Below are 24,068 nucleotides of genomic sequence, written 5' to 3'. Positions count from 1 at the left end.
GGCGACGGCCAAGGAATTGAGGCTCCCCTTATCCCCAAAAGGTACCGTCGCCGCGGAGCCAACATGGTGCTTAGAGAAGACTGCCAGAGCAAGCGACCACGATCAAAACCCTAAAATGCTTCCAAAAGATCTCCAGGTCTTCAAACTGTGAGTTAAGCAACGCTCAGGTGAAAAAGCTAATGGACCTTGGGAGTAATTGGAAGCGCCTTAGACTGAAGCGTGGAGGGAGAGGGATTGAGTATTCCCCCCCTTTTTTCTTCAAAGGCGGTTTTAAATTGGAAATAAAAAGACTTAAAGCTAAAACAAACGCATAAGAAGTTAAGCGAAGGCAAAAACTGCCAAAATATACAAAGCGGATTTATATCGCATAACTTTTGTCTTGTTTTGGGAAACTTACTTCTTGTTGATATTATGGCTGGGAGAGGACGGAGGGCACCGGAGAAAAAACTGGTGACCGGAAATAACATACCAACAACTCCTTCCCAGAACCAGGAAGCAACTATAGATTTTTCTTCACTGTTAGCAAATGCACTGCGCCCCCTAATGGAACAGATGAGAAACCTAAATACTAAATTGGACAGTGTCCAAAAACAGCTGAATCAAATGGATAAAAGAACCTCAGTAACTGAGAAAACGTTGAAAAAAATTGAAAAAGAGATGGAGAGCATTAACAAAAGAGTAGACGAAGCAGAGAAGGAGAGATCCTCTGATAAAACGCAATTAATACAGTTCCAGCTGGAAAGATCTACATATGTTCTACGTTTCCATGGGATCCCTGAAGAGAAAAACGAGGACTTAAAAGAACTTTTGGCAGAGGCTTTGGCCCCATTAATGGATTACAAACAGGAAGACCTTGTGAAAGAGATGGATGTAGCCTACAGGATCTACCCGGATTTTATAAAGAAGATTAAACTACCAGGGTAAATCTACCTAAAATTCACAAAATGATCTATTAGTGAGCTGGTGCTAAAATCTACAATGGGAAAAACTGTAAAAATTAAAAATGAAGAGATAAAAATACTAAAAGACATTCCCTTTGAAGTCAGGAAACGGAGGAAACTATACAGGATGCTCACTCTAACTCTGCAAAAAAAGGGAATACCATATAGATGGTTATTCCCGGAAGGGCTGAGTTTCAATTATTTGGATAAAAAATACAAAATTTACTCTGTTCCAAAAGCTGAAAAAATTATGGAGCAAATGTTTAATTCAAAATACAAAAAGAAAGAAAAGAACTCTAAACCGGATAAGGAGGAAGAAGATGAAGAAGAAGAATCCTACCCACAGGATTCAAAAAGCACTACTTCCACATCACCAGAATCATCTGAGTCGGAGAAAGGAGCAGCCACCCCTAAACCCAAGAAAACGAAGAAACGCAGGAAGAAAAGACTCTAGAACAAGAACAATAGTTTTTAAAGGCAGAATTTGTGTTAAGCTATTAAATGCATATTCTTAAAGCAATATCGTAATGAATCAAATTGAATACCAAACTTGTAATATCAGGTTAACAAGCCTTATTTTTAATGAATAAGATCGTGACATGTATTAGCTTTCCTTTCCCCAAACCAATAGATGATATAGTTTAGAAAGGGTATAGTTTCCCTTTCCCCTTCCAATTTTTAGTTGTAGTGTTTGTCGTTTTTAGAAAATGCAAATAAAAAAATCCCCTGGAGGGGCTAAAAAAAATTATATTAACAGCTAATCTCCATTTAAAAAACTAAATAATAGGGAATACCAAGAAACTGATGTGTAGATTGTTATATGATCCTTGCTTACTCTGTATTTTAGTTTAGAATATCCCTTACCCTTATCCTTTGTCGTGTGTAGAGATTAAAAGCAATAAAAATGTCAAAAAAAGATCAACAAAATTTTATTTAAAGTGTAAGCTTTTGTGAGCAAAACATACTTCTTCAAAAAAAGAAGGGTTAGTGTGTTATGTCCACAGCTGAAAATGATCTAAAAACTAATGTTATTAGGGTTATAATGGCCCCTCAGAACCTTTTTTTCCTATCACTGCAAAGGAACTGAGCCATCATGACTGGCTTTACAATGACGCAAGATGAGGGGGTGGACCTGGGTGGGGGGCAGCAGCCTCTACTGTGCCTTGTGCCAGCCCCACAGGAGCAAGAACAGATAATGCTCCTTACTGCCCCAAGCACAGTGGGGCTCCCCAAATTCATGTCTATCACCAGAGTTCAGGAAGCCCTACTGGGCACGCATGGCTTACTATCCCACCTTGCAAATGCTCCCAGGCAGGGATGAAAAGAGGTAGGTAAAGAGGTGGTAGCAAGGCTGCAGAAGCCTCAGGCAGCACTCCTTGTCACCCCCATTGTTGACAAGCTATGCTGCAGTGTGTATTTTCTGATGCATTTCATTCCATCTTTCCTCAATCAAGACTTAGCATGGAAGAAAAGATGTTGGCTAGAGGAAAGCGTACATGAAAGCTGTTAGAAAGGGCAGGGGAAGGAGAAAAGTAAGAAAAGCTGATACTCAGGAGGAAAAAAACAACATTTGTGTCAGAAAAGGAACAAGAAAACCCCTTTTTAAAAGAAGAGGTGTGACATATAGTGCAATCCTATGCAGAGTTACTCCAGTCTAAAGCCCATTATTTTATTTTACTTCATTTGTACCCCACTTCTTTGTGCAATGGGGTCCCAAAGTGGTTTACAAAATCCTCCCCTTCTCCATTTTATCTTCACAACAAACCTGGAAAGTAGGTTATGCTGTGGGTGAGTGACTGGCCCGAAGTCACTCAGCAAGCTTCCATGGGAGAGTAGGGATTTGAACAGGAGTTTCTGGGATCCTAGTCTGCCACTCTGACTGCTACAACACAGCGGCTCTCCATTAGCTTAGACTGGAGTAACTCTGCATAGGGCTGCACTGTTAGATGGCCATTTTACTTACAAAACCTAAGAAGTGATTTATGAGAGAGAAGAATAGTGTGTCCTTACATGGCACATTGCCATTTTCATTTTAAAGGGCTCTTCCGCATTCTCATTTTTGTCGATCGTTTGTTCCTATTGCTTTAGGGGGGAGGCCCTTTTTCACATGTGTTTTGCTTCCTCTGGGACTACTAGAGAGAGCAAAACATATTGGGGGGGGGGGACCCTGAAGCAATAGGGACACACAAGTGATGAAAATCAGAATGCAGAAGAGCCCAAAGTTATAGTAACTACTACCACTACCACTTCTCCTGTTTTTGGCTGATCTTACTGGCAAGCTTTATAAAATAAGAACAAAAATTGTGTGAAGGAAGCTGACAGCAGTTTGTAACAGAACTAAGGTTTTAGGGTTCTGACATTATTTATCATATAACATTATTATATTATATTCTGTAACTAAACAGATTTCCTAAAAGAAATCAACCCTGACTTCTCTGGAAGGCCGGATCCTGAAGCTGAAATACTTTGGCCACCAAATGAGAAGGGAGCACTCAGTGGAGAAGACATTGATGCTGGGAATGATTGAAGGTAAAAGAAGAAGGGGACGGCAAAGGATGAGATGGTTAGACAATGTTATCGATGCAGCAAACATGAAATTGAGCAAATTTTGGAGGACAGTGAAAGACAGGAGGGTCTTGCGTGATGTGGTCCATGGGGTTGCGAAGAGTTGGACTCGACTGTGCGACTGAACAACAAAAACTAAATAACATCTAAATACCACTGTTAAAGTGCTAATGTAACATCTAAAGAAATAGCAGAAAAGCCCACGCGTAGCAGGAGATTTACCAATACTATCAGTACTAGTCTGCAGTCTGTTACTACGTGACTTATTGTGACTATGGTGTATATACAAGGGAATTCCACAGAGAGATCTTTATGAAGTTAGTTCTCACATCTCCTAACAAAATCTGTCAGTGTCACGGGGAACATGCACTCATATTTATGACAAACATTTACAAGAGATTGTACTCTGACTCTGCTCCTATATAAAGAATATGGAAATGCTTTATGGTTTTATTTTGAAATATTAACAGAGCAACAACAACCGGTGTGCCAACAGACTGAGTAATAGTCTCTAGTTCACAAGTAAGTGACCTGGCAAGTGAATTAACTTTCAGTGCCTAAAGCCCCTCTTTATTTACCTTAATTCCAGCAATGTAGTAAGAGGAGTAATCAATTGATCTCTGAGCAAGTTGGATACCATAAATGGGTTTAAGGCCATAAACAGACTCCCTTTTTGTTGGGATTAGTGCACTGAACCATTTATTTAGGTCAAAGAAAGACATGGTCTTTGAAGGGTTTGGGTGCGGCTAACAATGGCACAGACATTAATCAATTAGCAGCAGGGTTCAAATACTTCAAGCCCTGGTGTGAAGCATCTCCAGCACACAATATTACAAGGGGATAACACTGCAGCTTTGACTGTTGTAGCACCATTTCCACTTTTTAAAAGGTTCACTTACATACATTAATGTGACTTAGAATTATACAGATATAAAATACCAAGCATTATAACAACTCAATTCCCAAATTAGAAGTGGACAATCAGTATAAGCAACAACTAAGGCAAGTTAGAACACTCTTACAGAATGCAAATTTTGTAATTAAGTAGCACTTTGGCCTGTGAAAGAGCTGCTGCTGCTGCTACTACTGCTGCTGCTGCTACTACTACTACTACTACTACAGTTTATTGTTGTTATTATTTCTTTAGTTTATTACTTATATCTTAAACACCAGAGGAGATCAAACAGATTATCTCAGGATTGGGAGTTATTTTATATTGTTAGCCAGAAAGTCTGTGAAAAAGTGACTACTTTCAAATGTTGCAAAGCTATTACCTACACTCACAGCAGATATATTTAAAAGCAGCTTGAAAATGAGAAGACCTCTAATCATTTTTAAAGGATTCTGGTGGCAGACACATTGCTGTAGGCTTCCTCCAATAAAAAACAAAACCAAACCACATGGTAGTGACACGCCTAACAATAGCACGATTAACAGCTGTGGAGTTCCCATGACAGACAATGTAGCTCCTGTTTGTTTCGGACCAGCACAACTGTCAATGCTCACAAGATTGACCAGATCCACAGATCTGACATACTTTGTTTGTCACACCGTTTACAGACCCGAAAAGAGAGACACATGGGAGGGGGGACCAAACAGCGTTTACTTGTAATGTTCCTTGCTGTGAAGCCTGAGGTGATAAAATCACAGTAATTATGGTAAAACCATTACCATTATGGTAAAACTTGGACTTCATCATAGTCAAGGGTGACATCAACCTTTGTTTCCCCATAGACGGAAATGGGACCAGAGGAGGAGAAAGGGGAAAAGACCACTCAATATGTTCCCCTTTGCCTTTTTATTAAGGGTGGAACACTGAATTATTAGCTTCTGATGAACCAACAAATATTAAAACAAACCTTCAACCAAGGGTAACTGCATGTGTTAATTTTTATGTATTAATTCATAAAATACAATCATTTTCTATAAAGCAAACATTTTATAGTTTTCTTATGAAACATTTTATTTTCTTATTAACCATTATTAAATCATTCGAATGTGACTTAAATTCTCCCCCAAATGATCAATATAAATTTTATTTAAAGTTACTTTATTTATAGCCTACCTTTCTCACTAAAACATGACAGATTACAAAATAGTTAAAAATGCAATCAGCTGACATAAAACAGCCAATAAACAGACTAGGATTACAGAATTAGAAAACAGTGCAAACAAAAAACTGTCTAAAGCATGATATACTGTAAAGAATGCAGAAAGTGGATTAGAAACACAGAAGACCATGTAGTAGAGGCACAGTAATATGTACATTAAACTTGCTTCCTGAATCCATTATTCTACAGTTCTAATCCCTTTATAAAAATGTCCTCCTGAGCATTTCTACTTTGTATATTCTGTGGAATTACAGAAGTACACAAGCCTTCCTAACCTACTCAGGAAGGCCAACACACAATGTGGAAGCCACAAATGAGAACACATGTGTATGGGCAGCCGCCAATCTTACCCATTTATAGGGTGGCATTTTTAGAAGGCTTTGCTCAGATGAGTGAAGCTGTGGCGGAGGAGCATAGCAAGAGAGGTCATCCTGCAGGAATGTGGGGGCAAGGCCATTAAGGGCTCTAAAGGTGATACCCAGTACCTTGACTTTAGCCTGCTAAATTGATTGGTAACTAACAGAGTGACCACAGACTGGGTGTGATATGCATGCTCCACCTAGCTCCTGATAGTAACTGAACTGTGATGTTCTGTACCAGCTGGAGTGTCTTGAGTTAACTTTAAGGCCAGACCCATATCAGCTATAATCTCAGTGTCAATATAATGTAAAACACAACAGGCATCATTCCCTTAAAAGAACTAACATCCACATAAATAAGGAAACATTATAGATAGGACAAACGGGGACCAAGATCCCAGTGGCAGCAAAGCCCTGCTGCTGCACTATTTGTTCACTTTCCCACCCCCACCCCTCCCCACTACTCTGCCTGCCCATTCACCCTCCACTCTGCTGCCTTTGTGGGCCTAGCTGATGCAGCTACTACAGCAGCTCGGGCTCCTCTCCTCAGAAAAAGTCACAGGACAGAGAATCTTGCTTGCTTGCCTGCCTGCTGCCTGCTTGCCATCCACCCCCCCCCCCCATACATCTGGTTCCCCACAAGAACAAGTGCATACAACATTTGGGGGGAATTTTCCTCCTCTATTTTTAATTATTTTATTTCATTTTTATTTATTTTGAAGTTTTGATATTATTATTCTTGTTCCAAAGGAAATTTATGCTGTCTGAGAGGGGAGGAGTTGATGACAATTCCTTTGTTGCAGATCATTATTTGCTCAGATACAGACTTACAGGGATACTACAACTCTGCAGGAGTTGGGAATTAAAATGATCTACCCCAAAAGCCAGATGGATCCAAATGGCTTTCTGATGGCTGCAGGTGATGAAAAGACAAAGGCTGAAACTGCATTTGTCTTTCCCACCAGTGTCCCAGCCTTTTGACTCCATCTTCAAAAAACCTGTCTACATTTGGTGTCGTTTTCACACCTCAAGAGTGCTAGCATACTTTTGCACGTCCACATATGTTTATCGTCCTTTGGGGCGGCTCCACTGTCATTGCACCTCTGCACTGCTTTAAAAGAATCTTCTCCAAACAACATTCAAACAAGCATAGAGAAAGACAGCATCACAGCAGCATGAAACTAATTTAAAAATGCAAATGCAGATTCGACCAAAGAAGACAGCTAGAGTAACAGCAGAGAAAACTCCAGATGAGTCCAATAAGATACAGGTGAAAGCTCATTTTAAAGCATACTCCATGGTAGTAATGGCAGCAAAGAAACAACACTTTTTTGCCACCACTGTTTCTGCACAATGTAGGCCAGCGGAGTGGTCACTAGAATGGGCTATGGAGTGGTCAAAGACCTGTTGGACCTCTAGAAGGAAGTGGACTGCTCATTTGCCACTGTGACCATTTTGCTCAGCACTTTGCAGATAAAATTTCTCACATCTGTTCCAACTTGGACTCTACATTAGCAGTGACAGGGTCAGATGGTTCCAGGGTGACGTGTCCAGTTGTTTGGCATACTTTTCAGTTTATTCGGTCTGAGGATGTGGAAAGGATCCTCAGAAGTCTGAGGCCTACATACCACCTACTTGTATGACCCTTGCTCTTCCTGGCTACTTAAATTTGCTGGGGGTGGGCCTGGCTGGCTGGCTGACTCACTGGGTACAAGAGGTGGTTAATGCCTCCTTGAGAGAGGGGATAGTTGTTCCAGCTTTGAAACAGGTTGCGTCCACTTTTAAAGAAGCCTTTTGGGGACCCAAAAATTAATTCTACTAGGCTGCTCAAACAACACGTAACCAGTGTTCCCTCTAAGCTGAGTTAGTGTGAGCTAGCTCACAGTTTTTTAGCCTCCAGCTCACACATTTTTGCCTTAGCTCAGGAAGAAGGGCTCCAGAGCAAACTAATTTATGCAGCAGCCAAATTGTTTGCTCACAGCTTTAATGCCAGTAGCTCACAAAGTAGAATTTTTGCTCACGAGACTCCGCAGCTTAGAAGGAACATTGCACGTAACTAGTATATAAATACTTCACCTTTGTTTCCTCTATTCTCATTGCATCCAGCAAATAATGAAGAACTTCTTGGCTGTCCTGTTGTTGAAATCCTTTAAATCGAGGTGCCCTACAGTGTTAGAAAAGAAAAAGGGTAAGTCTCTGGAAGAATAATTTTCTGATCTAATGATCAATCATCAAAATACTAATGTGTATAATAGCTAAGAGATTCCATTGAAACTTTGGCAAAAAGAGGAATCACATCATGAATAAAGGATATGCAAGTGAAAGGGTGTGTCACTGCAGATAAGGCTGGTTTAGTTCTTATAAAGCTACAATCAGAGAAATGTTAAAATGTAATCCTCAGATCCCCCAGGAGAGAAAGAGGGATCCAAGGATAGGAAGCAGCTTTAAGCCCCACCACAATGGTGTCCTTGAGCACCATTGTACTTTCTCTCGTATAAGGGTCTGGCTACCATTCTCTCCTACAGCATGAGCAATGCACTTGTGATCAATGGTGCAGTGGGAGGCAAATGCACATTCCTACCTCTCACAGCAAGAGATCCTAAACTAACAGGAACTTCATGGAAACAGTGTATCATCTCATCCCACAGAGAATCAGTGCAGACCACAGGGTCCCTCAAATATACAACCTCCTTTCCTCCACCCCACTCATAATGACAGGCTAGTCCCACTACCTTGAGAGGAAGCACTACTAGATATGGACACCAACTGCAAACTATGTATATATAAAAGCTTATAGTTAACAGCAAGGAAATGAAAGAAAAAGTTCCACTGTCTGGTCATACTCATGCAGCAAACACTAGAATAGTTTCATTAGCAAAGAAAACATTTCCATGTTTGTTCCATGATGGAGCCTGAAGTGGCATACATAGAGTTCCCCAGGAGGCTTCCCATCTGCTTTCTGCTCTAATCCTGTCCTCCCTTGAATTCACAGCGAATAGGACCTGGATTATTTTGGAATGCAGGAAGCATCCCTGGGAGCTCAAGATAAAGAGGGATCGGATGACCCAATCTTTGACTGAATGCCTCAAATACTAAGCACAGAATAGCATTCCAGTGGCAATGGGAGCGGTGGCGCAGGCGGTTAAACACCTGCTGGTAACATCTGCGAACAGCTGCTACAGCTGTTCGAAACTCACCGCGGCCAGGGTGAGCACCTGGCCCTACTCCCAGCTCCCGCCCACCCAGCAGTTCGAAAGCAACAAATAACATCGAAAAAAGCGAGTAGATAAATGGGTACCTGCCCTAGGTAGCAGGGGGCACCCTTCCCCGTTGTGGGGGCTGATGGAGCATCGGCGGCGAGCAGCAAAATGGCAACTAGGCGCAACATCAGCGGTGAATCGGACGTCGGCGGAAGGCGGAGCCAGGAGACGCAAAGAACGCAGAGGCTCAGGTGCGGCGGAGCCAAATGGACAGAACCAGAGCCGCGCTGACGCGAACTGCGCGCCAGATAGGCCCGCCGATCACAGCCAACGCCGAAGACCACGAGAAGGAGAAGTTGAGGAGCCAGAAAAACCGAAAGCCGAGCCGACAAGAGGCCGAACCGAGAGAGAAGAACAGCAAAAGGTCCCTCCACTGGGTGCCGGTAGGGCAGTCCCCACCCTGACTATATGTGGCCATAGATAGGGATAAAGAGTAACTGTAAGCTGCTCAGAGACCCCTTGGGGGGTTCGAGCGGGATACAAGCTGAAAGCTGAAAGCATAAATAGCATTCCAATGGCCTTGGGAATTTGGCTGTTCCCATAAAAGAGGTGGGCATGATGTCATCTGTTTATAAAATCACTTCCAAGGTCTGGGATCCCTCTCTTTCCTGGGTGATCTGACAAGACACTGTTGTAGCTGCATCTGCTGCAACATAGGTAGTGAATGCAAAAGCAGCTGTAATAATGGGATTTGCTGTGTTTTCAATGCCTGTACTTGTATGTGAATGTGGTCTAGGGTTCTGTTGGTCAGCGGTGTTGGTCTGAAGAAGTAGAACAAATTTAGAGTCCTTTAAGACCAACAGGTTTATTCAAGATACGAGCTTTCATGTGCATTCCAATGTATTTGAAAAAGTGTGCATGTGCATGAAAGCTCATACCTTGGATAAACCTTTGTTGGTCTTAAAAGGTGCCACTGGACGCTAAATATGGTTTAGGGTTGCCATCACCCCGATGAGGGTGGGGTTTTCCCCACTTTTGGGGCCCCCAATGCACTGCCAGCCAGCTGGCCACCAGGGGAACCCCACCCCCGAAGAGCCCTGGCAGATGACATCACCCAGAGGTGACATCATCATGCCAGGTATGTCATGCGGGGTCATTCTAGCATTTGGGTAAAAACTCTATGGTGACCATACAGTTTTTTACCCAAATGCTAGAGCATCCCCTGAACAACGTGTCTGGTATGATGACATCACTTCCAGGTGACATCACTGCAGTGCACACGCTTTGTGCATGCACCGGAAGACCCTGAAAGCTGGGCTGGAGCCCCCACTGGGACACAGGTAATACCTGGCAACCCTAATGTGGCCTGTGGTGACTTCTGCCTGAATTTCTAGCCCTGGAGTAGTAGTGACATCTAGTATGCTCCACCTGACACCAGAGGAAAGGAATGCTATTCCTGGAAACTACTGGGAGGGGGGTCAGTATTTCCTACTGGTCCTTAGGATGGAAGGGGAAGGATAGCCCCTGGGACTCTGGAGTGGGTAAAGGCAACACTATACTACATACTCAGATGGAGTGGCTGTTTTCCTCCTCTATCATAACAGGATGTTTTTTTAAAAAAAATTATTGAGTTTTTACATGGTTAAACAGCTAAGAAGATTACAATAGTAAATTTTCAAAATGCAAATAAGAAATACAGATCAATGTTTCAAATGAAAGCTTAAACATATAACAGTACAAAGACCAACTTACACAAATCGTGCTCATCAGGTAAGCTTCAAAATGTTAGGTCAACAATAAAAAAGATTCCGTCTCATATAAGTCCATAGAATGGTTAAGGTTTCTACCACAGAAGTCATTTTTAACAAAGGGCAACCATTTCTTAACAAAATATGATTTAGAGCCAAGAGGATATGGTTGGGGGGATCACCATCTTTCCATTTTGTCACTAAAACATTCTTTGCCACTGTAAACATTACTGAAACCAAATCTTGAGTACATTTAGGTAACTTAATAGTCTTCCCATAAGTTTAATAGAACTATTTTAGGATCTTGTAGAATTTGGATGCCCAATAATAATCTGATTTCAAGTAGTATCTGACTCCAAAAGGTTTTAATTTATTGGGCATGTCCACCAATTATTAATGTAGGTCCCTTTTTTCCCACAACCCTTCCAACATAAGAAAGAAACTTTACTAGTAGAGTGGGCTAGTTGAACAGGAGTCAGATACCACCTAGCAATAACTTTATATGTCTGAATTTGTATATTCAATGGTGGGGTAAGATAGACAGATGAGCTCCAGATTAGTAACTACTGGTCTTCTCCTATATCCTGACCAATGTTAGCCTGCCAGGCCAGTTGATAGCATAATGATTTTTTAGGTTTAAAATCAGACAGCATAATGTAGAACTTGGATATCATTCCCTTTAGAGGTGTAGATGCATAATATACTAATTTTTCAAAATCTGTCAATGCTAAACACAAATCCTGAAAGGTATGAGCATTGATCAAGTTATGCAATTGAAGATACTCAAACCAGGGTAATTTAACTTTGTGCTCAAATTCTAGTTTGTTTTTCTCCTTTAGATATCCCTGTAAAATTGCTGCTGTTGTTCAGTCGCACAGTCGAGTCCGACTCTTTGCGACCCCATGGACCAGATCACACCAGGCCTTCCTGTCTTCCGCCGTCCTCTGAAGTTGGCTCAATTTCATGTTCATTGCATCTATGACACTGTCTAACCATCTCATCCTTTGCCATCCCCGTCTTCTTTGACCTTCAATCTTTCCCAGCATCAGGGTCTTCTCCAGTTTTCCAAACCTCCATGTAAAGCTTTTGTCTTTATTCTCATTAAAGTTCAACCAACACTGCACTGAAGCATGATCAGACCAGCACTTAGGATCTATTTCAGCTGCAACTAGTTTGTTAATAATAGACTTGGATATAAAAACATAATCGATTCTAGTATGTGTTTGGAATCTATTAGAAAAATACATAATCCCTATCATTCTCATGAAATGTTCTCCAAGAGTCCACTAAACCTAATTGTTGCATAACGTTTTTTAAGTCCAGTAAATTGGCACTTAGAATGTTTAGAGTGGCTTGGCTTTAGAGATTATTTATCCAAGTTCACATTCATTATATAATGTAAATCTGCACCCATCAATATTGGCCCCTCTTGAAAAAGTTGGAGCTTTTGTAGGGTTTCCTTGATAAACCCCAGTTGACCTGAGTTTGGGGCATAGACAGTTGATAAAGTCACTTTAGCCTCATTTAAAATACCTTTTACAAATAATTATCTGCCTTTCACATCTTTTTCTACCTCCTGACATGTAAACCTGTTGTTTTTAGACACAAGAATCGCCACTGCTTGTTCTCTTGAAGACCCTGGAGCATCACAGCTTTGAGAATACCATTTAGATTTAAACAAATAATTAACATTATTTCTCAAATGCGTCTCTTGCGACACTACTATGTCAGCTTTCTGTCATTTTAAATAAGCATGAATTAGTCTCACTTTTTTTTAGAATCAAAACTTTTATTTTGGATATAACAACACATTCAACATTACATTACATTTCTTTTATCACATATCCATTTCTCTTATCCCCTCTCCCCCCTTTTGTGGCTTCCCGCAATGCTTCTCCCCCTTTCCAAACTGTATTTCTATTTTTCCTCTCCCATTTTCATTTTAAGTTCAAGGTAACAATATCTTAATCTAAACATTCTAAACCTTTATATGTTTCTGCCCTTAATAATTATCAAAACAAAGTAAATTATGTTTTACATCCCAGTTATTTTATAGATATTCTTTAAAGTCTTTCCATTCTTCAAAAAATTCTTGATCTTCTTTGTTGTTAAGTTTCTTCGTTAATTTGTCCATTTCAGCCATGAATAACACATTCTGTATCCATTCCCATTTTTCTGGTATTCTATCCTGCTTCCAAAATTGTGCATAAGTCATTCTAGCAGTACTAATCAAGTACCACAACAATGTCTTTTTTGTTACATTTACCTCTTCCATCTTAAGCCCTAGAAGTAAAATTTCAGGTTCTTTCTTAAAAGTACATTTCAAATTTTTCTGCATTTCATCATGTAATTCTGTCCAAAAAGTCATAGCTTTATCACAAGTCCACCACATATGATAAAAAGAGCCTTCTTTTTTTTTACACTTCCAACATTTGTTAGACATATTTTCATTCATAAGTGCTATTTTTTTGGAGTCATATACCACCTGTACATCATTTTATAACAGTTTTCTTTCACATTAGTACAAGTCAATATCTTAATTGAGTTTTTCTATAAATATTCCCAAGATGACATTGTCACCTCCTTATTCATATTTACAGCCCATTTAATCATTTGTTCTTTTACTTTCATCCTCTGTAAACCATTTTAACAAAACCTTATACAAATTTGATATCATTTTTTCCCTTTTGCCTCCCAAATACCTTCTATTTCATTTTTTTCTTCCTTTTGCCTCCCACACTCCCTCAATTTCATTTTTTTCCTCTCTAAAACCAAATCGTTTTTTATCAATTCTAAATAAGTCGACAATTTGTGCATAATTTAACCAATCATAATCAAAGTCTAGCTCCTCTCTCTTTTTCATCACAAAGTTTTTCCCTTCTATTTTCAAAATGTCTCTGTATGGTAACCAATCTTCGCCTTTATGTCTCGAATATGGTGTAATCACTTCAGCTGGTACAATCCAAAGTGGTCTTGCTTCGTAGAAAAATCTTTTATACCTCAACCAAGTCTCAAACAGTGATCTTCTTATAAAATGATGCTTTAAAAAATTGTCTATTTTTGCCTTTTCATACCATAAGTAAGCATGTCAACCAAATCTACAGTCGTGACCTTCCAACGCCAACAATTTTTTATTATCTAAATTAATCCATTGCTCTATCCAAGTAAGACATATCGCTTCATAATATAGCCTGAAGTTCGGTAACTGGAATCCTCCTCTTTCTTTTGCATCGCATAAAATTTTCATTTTAATCCTCAGTTTTCTCCCTGCCCAAACAAACTTCGAAATCTCCTTTTGCCATCGATTCAGCACCTTTATTTCCTTCATTATCGGAATGGTTTGAAACAAAAACATCAAGCGAGGTAAAACATTCATTTTTAACCATCGATATTCTTCCCAGCAATGATAAATTCATGGTGTCCCATTTTTTCAGGTCTTGTTGTATTTTTGTCCAGAGCTTCTCATAATTATTTTTAAAAACGTCTATATTTTTCATAGTCAGATCGATTCCCAGATATTTTGTCTTCTTGACTACTTCACACTGCAATTGTTCTTGCAATTCTATTTCTTTCACTTTTGTCATATTTTTACATAGCACTTTTGTCTTGCTCTTGTTTACATAAAATCCAGCCAGGTCTCCAAAGTCTTTTATTCTTTGCATCAACAACGGTAAGTTCTTATTTGGATCTTCAACTAAAAACATCACATCATCTGCAAAAGCTCTATATTTATACGAATAGCCTTTAATATTTAGTCCCTTTATTTCATTATCCTCTCTTATCTTACCCAACAATACTTCCAAAATCCATATAAACAGTAATGGGGATAACGGGCAACCTTGTCTTGTCCCTTTTTGCACTCTGAAATATGAAGTGAGCTCCTTGTTCACGTTCAATGCTGCCTTTTGATCTGAGTATATTGCCTTGATTATATTGATAAAAGATTGACCAATATCCATTTTCTCTAACACTTGAACGATAAAATCCCAATTTAAATTGTCAAAAGCTTTTTCAGCATCTACAAATAAAAAGGCAACTTCTTTCTCCGGATGTTTATCATAATATTCTACTGCGACGATCACCATTCTTCAATTGTCTCTGATTTGTCTATTTGGCAAAAAACCAGCTTGTTCTTCTGTTATAGCATCTTTTAGATAGTTCTTAACCCTTTCAGAAATAATTTTGGCAAACAGCTTATATTCATTATTAAGGAGAGAAATCGGTCTATAATTTTTCACATTTGTTAAATCTTGACCTTCTTTTGGAATTAACGAAATATTGGCTTCTTTCCAAGTTTCCGGTATTATTTTATCTCATTTGATAAAAGTCCAAAAATCGGGGTTAGCTCCTCTTTTAGTTTCTTATAAAACTTTGCAGTAAATCCATCTGGTCCTGGAGCTTTTCCCAACTTTGTTTCTTCTATCGCCTTAAATATTTCTTCTTGTTGAACCACTCCATTCAATATTTCTTTACTTTTTTCTTGAATCTTTGGCAACTGTACTTCCTCCAAGTACCTTTTAATTTTCTCCAGATCTATATTCTTTTTTTGAAATAATTTTGCATAATATTTAAAAAATACTCTCCTAAGACCATTAGGATCTACAATTTCATTATTGTCTTCTATAATTTTGTTAATTAACCTTCTCTCTCTTCTTTTTTTTTTTATAAAGATTTTATTGACTCTCCTAAAAAGGAGAGGTATTTCGCTTAAAAGAGAAAAATTGGGAGGGTATATAGTGGGAGAAAGAGAAAGCTGAGTGATATATTAACTGGTAAATTAAACTGTTAGTAGTGTCCAATTATTCTTCTTAGGCTTCTTCTGTGAGCAGTCAAACTTCTTTTTTCAGTCCGGTTTTAGGTATTATCTGTGTTAGTGTATTAGTAATGTTCCTTTGAATTTCTGTTAAAAAGCTTCTTCTGGGCGCCTTCAGAACCGCTTCTGTTCGTGCTGGTTTCTTTTTCACTCCCATTGACGTGGAGGAGCTTCGTCTGTTTTCTTCTCCTTCCGGCTTTTTTTTCCCCCCATCCTCTTCGGGTCGCTGTTAACACTTTCAGTTCATCTGCTATAAATCCTCTTTCTTTCTTGCCACTTCAGGAGAGTTCCAGCTTTGAGAAGGGTATTAAATTTCGATTTCGCTTTTATACGCTCCCAATCTCTCCGCTGTAACCTCCTCCGCAACTGTTGACTTTTAAAAGCACTTGCTAGTTTTTCAACCTCTTCGTCTTTTTCGCTGGGGGGGGGGAAGCGCTTTTAGTTCTTTTTCTCTGCATTTTGACAACTCACAGTTAAGCCGATCTTTTCTTTTTCCATTTTTTCGGATGATCGCTTTATCACTCGGTGACGTCTGGTGGCTCCGCTAAACCCCGTAACGGGGTCGCTCACGCAGCAAGGTCCATTGGGGCAGGACATGGCGGGAGCCTCGGTCTCTGACCTCTCGGCCGAAAGAGAGACTCCCCCCTAGTGCGCCCTAAAGCGCCCCGGATCCGAGCTCCTCCATCCTGAGGGGCTTGTTCGGGTCTCCGCTCACGCGGATTCCCTCCTCCACTGCGGGCGGGCAAGACGACCTCGGGAGCGACCCGAGGATGCGTCCGCCATTCGCGGGAGGCAGACCGGAAGTCTCTCTCTTCTATTTTTCAACTGCCAAGCCAAAAACTTTCCAGGTTTGTTCGCACCTTCAAAAGATTTCTATTGTAGACTCTTTAAATTCCAATACCTCTCTTGGTTTAACATCACATTTAGTTGTTCTCTCAAAATTTGCAATTCATTGATTATCTTCTTTTTTTCCAGGTTTTTTCTTTAACTCCTTTTCTTTCTGTTGAATCTTCTCCAACACCTCCTTCTGTCTGCTCATTCTCTCTTTTTTCTCTTTTACATTTAATGATATGAGTAGACCCCTCATTACCGCTTTATAAGTGTCCCACACTGTCTGGATTGGCGTTCCTTGATTTAAATTCATCTGAAAAAAATTCAAAGTTTCTTTGCGTACCTTCTCCATAATCTGTTTCTTATCCAATAAGTCTTCATTAATTCTCCATTGAAATTGTTTATTCTTCTCCTTTGGCAACCACAACATTGGATTGTGATCTGAAATACTCTTTGGCAAAATTTCAACCTTCTGTGTTTTCAATGCAATTTCTCCTGACATCCAAAACATGTCAATCCTGGAAAAAGAACTATGTCTATTGGAATAAAAAGTAAAATCTTTAACATTAATATTCCATTTTCTCCAAACATCTTCCAATTTTTCTTGTTCTATCAAATTAAAAAAAGTTTTCGGCAACTTTCCAATCTTCTCATCTCCCTTTTTTGATTGTCAATCCAATTTGTTATTTACCGTGCCATTAAAGTCTCCTGCCAATACTATCTGCTCATAGGTCAATTGTTCCAGTTGTCTTGCCAGAACTTTAAAAAAAATTTCTTTCGCACCATTAGGTGCGTATATATTGATTACAAGCGTTTTCTTTTGGTACATCATGATTTCTACTACGATATATCTTCCCTCTGTGTCTTTAAAAATCTCTTTCGGTTGCAATTCTTTATTAACATAAATCACAGTTCCTTTCTTTTTTTTTGAAGTCAAAGAATAGAATTCCTCTCCTAATTTTTATTAATTAAAAAATTAGAGTCCTGTTTTTTTATATGCGTTTCTTGCAAGCAAATTATGTTGCATTTTTGCTTTTCCAACCAATGTTTATCTAATTTCCTTTTATTGGGCGAATTTAGTCCATTTACGTTCCAAGATAAAAATGTGTAATCCATTGTGTCTTGTTTTATATCTCTCCAAATTCTTCAATATTGTCCGCCTTAAACCTATACATTTCTTCCACCGACTTGATAACATATCTTGACCCTTGATAGGTAAAGGACAGCCCTTGTGGTATTTCCCATCTGAATCTAATGTCCAATTGCTTTAATTTATCAGCCAATTTCCTGTATTTTCTTCTGTCTTGCAAGATTGCTCTTGGGAGTTCTCTCATTATCATTTTTTTTTCCCATCGATCTCAAGTGGTTGTACAAACTGTTTTTTAAAGATATCTTCTTTCATTTTCCTTGTAACCAACTGTACAATCACATCTCTTGGTAGTTTGTTCTTTTCAGCATATCTGGAATTCACTCTATATATTACATCAAAACCAAATTCCATCTCACCTTCGTCTTCTCCCAAGTACTCTGTTAAAGCAGACTTCACAACCTCCCTAATGTCTTCATCAAGCTTTTCTTCAATGCCTCTTAATCTCAGATGGTTTTGCATTCCTCTATATTCCATCATAGCTTCAACTCTTCGATTCTCTTGGGTTGCAGATTCTAATTTCTTATCTATGTGTTGTACTTTTTGCTCCATTTCTGTCGTCGTTGTTGCCAGACCTTGAACTTCTTTTTTTATGTCTGTCATTTCCTTCTTTACCTCTATTACTTCTGATGTGACCAAGGCTTTAATTGCTGCTATATTTTTCTCTTGAACTTCTTGTAGGTGGTCCAGATGTTTTTGCATTTGCTTCTCCATTTGTTGCTCCATTTGTTTTCCCAGTGTTTGGATCACCTCCATCATTCTCTTCTCCATTGCTTCCATTGCAGCCTGCCATTCTTTTTTGTCTTTTCCTGACATCCTGGAGCTTGATGTGGATGCAGCTCTATGCCTTTGTCTTAGATCCGTTTTGAATTTTAAAAAAAAAAAATTCCCTGCACAAAACTTTTTATATTTATCTCTTCTTTTTCATGCGCTTGATCGAATCGCCTTATTTCCGCAGCTTTAAACTTAACCCGCTAACCCAGCGGTTCGAAAGCACGATGTAACATCAAAAATGTGCGAGTAGATCAATGGGTAGGGGGCACCCTCCCCCCCATCGAGGGGGTCTGTGGAGTGGCGACAACGAAGCGGTGAGCGGCAGACGGAGAGCGGCGGGAAAAAATGGCGACTGAGGGTCCGGACGTGGTGGAAGGCGGAGCCAGGAAGACACTGGGAGCGTGGAAGGCGCAGGCACGCGGAGCCTCAATGGACGGAGCTAGAACCGCACCGGAAGCGCGCTGAGCGCTTGAGAGGCTTGCTGAAACCACCACCGGAAAAGATCACGGATAGAAGGAGAAACGCCAGAAGGAGCCGAGCCGACGAGCTGTTCCAGAAGGGAGATCAAATACCGTCCCTCCACTGGGTGCTGTTAGGAGAGTCCCCACCCCAGTATATATGTGGCCATAGGTAAGAGATAACGGTTAACTGTAGCCGCTCAGAGACCCCCTGAGGGGTTCGAGCGGGGTAGCAAGTTGAAATAAATAAATAAATAAATTTTGCGCTTTAAAAAGATATTTAAAATTTTAGTCCTCCTCAAAATGGCGGGCGCAATTTCTCTATGATATTCTGGCTAGAGTAGGCACTTTTTCTACCTTGCTTCTTCCTGTGCTTATTCGAACTTCCGGTACAGCTCTTTAATATACCGATCACCTTCCGGTCTCCAACAACTTCCCGTGTCCACTCTAGCCTTTTTCTTGTCTTTCAAGCCCACAGTTCCAGCCGGAATATTATTACTGCAACACAGTTGACTTCTTTTTCAATAGTTTCGAGTTCAGCTACCACCATTTATCTCTTGCTAACCACAGGAATGTTAAACACAATAGCTTTTTCCATTATTTTGACGTTTAAAACAAGTTCTTTCTCTTCGAAAATGGGCTGAATCAATTAAAAGAGTTTTTATGCGCTTGTCCGCTTGCTTCAAAAATCGTCACAACTTGATCCCGGTAAGCGACAAAGCTTTGTTACCTTGCATGTTTAACGTGGGTCTTGCATTGCTTCTTTATAGATCTTGTTGTTCCTTGTCCTCAAGAGATCGGGAAATGACGGATTTATGCTGGTACACCAGCTCGATCGGCTCCTGGAGTGCTGATTCGCATTCGCCAGCTTCGTGGAAGGAGATCAAAGCGTGACACAAGCCTCTTCTGAGACTTGATCACGCCGATCTCAACTCCCGCTTGGGCACCGCTGCTTGCTGGTCAGTCCCCTGCCTGGGGGCTGCTGCGTTGGGCTATTGGAAGCCCACACTGTCAAAAGGAGCCGTCGCCCACCCCGCTCGCTCGCAGGATGCGTTAATTCGCCATTTTTCCCCGACCGGAAGCCAATTCGTCTCACTTTTATTATGTTACTGACCCCTCTACAATGCAAAGAAATAATATCCACATAATTATCCATTAGCCTCATAATATATAGTGAGTAACAACTTAGCAAGCAAAAGACCTTTTTTATGGTTTGGGAAGCCAATTAAAAAGAAACCAAATTTTATACAACAAAAATTGAGAGGGCAATGGCGTTACAGCTACAGGGCTTTCTGGAGAACGCTTCAGTCTTAGATCCCTTCCAGTCCGGTTTCCACCCTGGTCATGGGACTGAGATGGCCTTGGTCGCCCTGACTGGCGATCTCCAAAGGCATCTGGATCGAGGTGGTGTGGCGGCACTGTTGTTGTTAGATCTGTCGGCCGCGTTCGATACGGTCGACCACCAGTTGCTGACCCATCGCCTCGCCGACGTGGGGATTCAGGGGCTTGCCCTTCAATGGTTTGCCTCTTTCCTGCAAGGTCGGGGACAAAGGGTGGCTGTTGGGGACTGGCGTTCCCATAGGTATCCCCTTGATTGTGGGGTACCACAGGGAGCAGTGTTGTCCCCGATGCTATTTAACATCTATATGCGCCCCCTTGCCCAGATTGCCCGGAGCTATGGGCTTGGGTGTCATCAATATGCTGATGACACCCAGCTCTATCTGATGCTGGGTGGCCGGTCGGACTCGAGTCCCAATGACCTTAGAAGCTGTGGCTGGTTGGCTCCGGCTGAGCCGATTGAAACTAAACTTGGCAAAGATGGAGGTCCTGGGCCTGAGTCTGGCCGGTGCGGGGTTGGAGCTCCCTCTCCCGACCTTCGACGGGGCGCCTTTGGTGCCATCGTCTGGGGTTCAGAATTTGGGGGTGCTCCTGGACTCCTCACTAACAATGGAGGCCCAGGTGGCAGCCACTGTCAAGTCCGCCTTTTACCATATTCGGTGAGCACGGCAGTTGGTCCCCTACCTTAACCGTGATGACCTGGCCCCAGTGATCCATGCGACGGTCACCTCGAGGTTAGACTACTGCAATGCTCTCTACATGGGGCTGCCTTTGTCGCAAATCCGGAAGCTGCAGCTGGTGCAGAATGCTGCAGCCAGGCTGTTGATGGGTCTCTCTAGAAGGGACCACATTCAGCCTGTGCTGAAAGCGCTGCACTGGCTGCCGATAGCGTACCGGATCCGCTTCAAAGTGCTGGTTCTTACCTATAATGCCCTATATGGTCAGGGTCCAGCCTACCTGAGGGACTGCCTTTCCCCAGCGCTCTTTCCCCAAGAGCGCTATGGTCAGGGGCCCAAAATTTATTGGTCATCCCGGGGCCCAAGGACACCAAACTAGCTGCGACCAGGGCCAGGGCTTTTTCGGTGGCTGCTCCTACCTGGTAGAATGATCTCCCGGGGGAGATCCGGGCCCTGCGGGACCTTATGCAGTTCCACAGGGCCTGCAAGACGAAGCTCTTCCGCCAGGCCTTTGAGTAGGAGCCACTGCCCCTACTATACCATCACCGTCATGGTTGATGAGGCCCTGAGGAAGCACCTGGATATTGCAAAGAAGATCTAAGCTGTTCTCCTGTGGGCGCAAACAGCATTGGAAGTACCACCTGGAACTGTATCGATGCCATCGTTGGACCTATGATATCAGATGTTTGAGCACCGTTGTTTTTAAGTATTGGATGTTTTAATGTATTATATGTTTTAAGTTACTATGTATATTATGTTTTAATTATGGCATGGTTTACCTTGCCCTTGTTAGCCGCCCTGAGCCCATTGGGGAAGGCGGGGTATAAATGCGAAAAATAAATATAAATAAATAAATAAATAAAAATGCCTTAGTGATGTAAAGCCTTTCCGATTTCCCTTATGAATTCTCACCTTACATGCAATATATGACCAAACATCACGTGGAACACCCAATCTGTCTTGAAGCTGGAATAGTAGACGTTTAATGCTATAACAAGTGAGAAGAGAATTAAACTGGGATGCTCTATAACAAAATTTCACAGAACAGTTTTGTGACTGCAAGGTGAAAGCAAAACTCAATAATAAAAGAGACATAAAAATACCAACTAAGATGATCATGGGACTTACAAACTTTGCCCTTCATATTATAACATGTAAACCAGGTGCTAGTCAACAAAACCAGTTTTTGTTCATTGACCTTAGTGCAATATGGTAAGTTTAAATCAGTGTTTACAACTACACATACAAAGAAGAAAAACCCTATCCCCCCATCCCTCCCCCTCCCCATCCCTCAAAATGCTATCTACAGCAAAAGCCTTGCAACTATTGAGAACAAGAAGAAAAACCAAACTAATAAACCATAAGTTGCTATTTCCCATAAAAAGACTTTGCAGACCCCCAAAAATAAACTCCTTACCGGGGTAGAGTTACCTACACTCCTCTGCTTCGCCTCTCTTCCTTAAGGGAGCAGAGAAACTGAGACCCCATTAAACCCCGCTCCCCCAAACTCACTTCCAGAGGATAAGCTGGAACATCAGTTCCTAAACAAGATTACTTAACACAGACCAAATATAAAACTCGGAAGGAATAGAAAAAAATTCAAGACATCTGTTTTATGTAGCATTCCGTACAGGGATCTTACTGTTCTTAAGAGGTGATGAAAGATCTAGTTTTCTTTTAAAGGACTTCTTCTCGCATGCCATTGGCACTTCCAGGTGTAAGGTTTGTAAAATAACACAGCCTCCTTCCAGATCTTCTATAGTCCAAGATTTGTTTTGATGACGTACTTGCATCTTCCCAGTTGGTAGCCATTTGTACCTGATGTTTGCTTCTGCTAACTGCGCAGTGATAAGTTTGAGCAGCTTACAGTTCTGTAGTGTTTCAGCAGATAAATCGGGACACTGAGATGGTTTTATCCTTATACTGCAGACCGCCATTGTCTCTGGAAAAGTCCAAGATTTTTCTTTTTGTGTGAACATCTGCAAGCTCAATGATTATATCTCATGTGATTTGTAAAAGGTGAACCCACTCTGTAAGCCTTGAGACTATAAGGAGCAACTCCATTCTCTAGTTGCAAAACTGCTGATAGCCATTTGGCCATAAAAGTTGTCAAATCAGTCGTCCCTTCTTCTTTCTCCTCCATTCCACGGAATTTCACATTCTGATCTCTTATCTTATTATCTAAAAGCAGAATGTTTTCTGTAGCCCATTTCTCATGTGATTGTAGGCTACACAGACCATCCTGATTAGCCAAGCCAATCTCCATTGCCAATTCATAAAACAGAGAACAGGCTGACACTCAGCGCTTGGGATGAAATGAAATGCAACTTCTCTAATGTATTAACAATGTTATTTTATAATAGCTAATAACACATCCACATTGTTACATATTTTTTCTTCCATAGGTACAAAAAAAAGAAGTGGGTTGACGAAACTCCCCGGAGTTGGCTTTCATTTCGTTCACAACTTCATCCGAACACACTGAAGCACCGTGGTAGTTTCTCTTGAAAACCTACTGTTCATAGTGTCTTCCAATGATATTCAAATACTAAAGTGCATCCGAATCCATTTTACTGGAGAATCTTGTCCCGGGCATACAAACAAATCAATTATGGCATGGAATATCATTGGAAGACACTATGAACAGTAGGTTTTCACGAGAAACTGCCACAATGTCGATGTCGAGGAGGGTCATCTGATGGATGATCAGGAGGACGGGAAAGAGACGCTGAGGGCGTCAGCCTCGATCTGCAGTGTGACCGTGATCTATGAGCAGAGTAACGATCCCAATCCGAGTAACCTGCTGGAGTCAGCCATGGCATGGACACGGGTGGGTAAGCTCCATATAGGTAACGTAGTTAGTGGTGATCCCAGGAAAGAGCGGGAGGTGGTGGGGGTAGGAAGACTCTTGGGGATCTACTCCGAGAGCAGGAATTCGTGAGCGGCCCCTATCAGTCCAATCATCGATGCCGGAGCCGTTGATGTCGATGGTCTTGCCGGTACTTCTGGGTCCATGATGGAAAAAACAGGTTGCTTACCAGTAACTGGTGATCTTCGAGTGGTCATCTGTGCATTCACACCAATGGGATCTAGTGCGCCTGCGCTG

The 24,068-nt window shown here is 41.1% G+C and overlaps 1 protein-coding gene across 1 annotated transcript in view; it reads right to left on the bottom strand.

The window, feature by feature from the left end:
• USP45 (ubiquitin specific peptidase 45) overlaps positions 1 to 24,068 on the bottom strand; it is a 106,527-nt gene that overhangs the window by 23,231 nt on the left and 59,228 nt on the right. The window contains exon 9 of the mRNA XM_015424911.1: positions 8,053 to 8,140. Within this exon, the coding sequence (XP_015280397.1) occupies positions 8,053 to 8,140 (88 nt within the window). The remainder of the gene's footprint in view (positions 1 to 8,052; positions 8,141 to 24,068) is intronic.

This window comes from Gekko japonicus, unplaced genomic scaffold (assembly GCF_001447785.1).
Source record: "Gekko japonicus isolate JY-2015 unplaced genomic scaffold, Gekko_japonicus_V1.1 scaffold1454, whole genome shotgun sequence".
Lineage (NCBI taxonomy): Eukaryota > Metazoa > Chordata > Lepidosauria > Squamata > Gekkonidae > Gekko > Gekko japonicus.
Note: the sequence above shows the minus strand (reverse complement) of the source record. Positions and strands in the feature narration are given on the sequence as shown.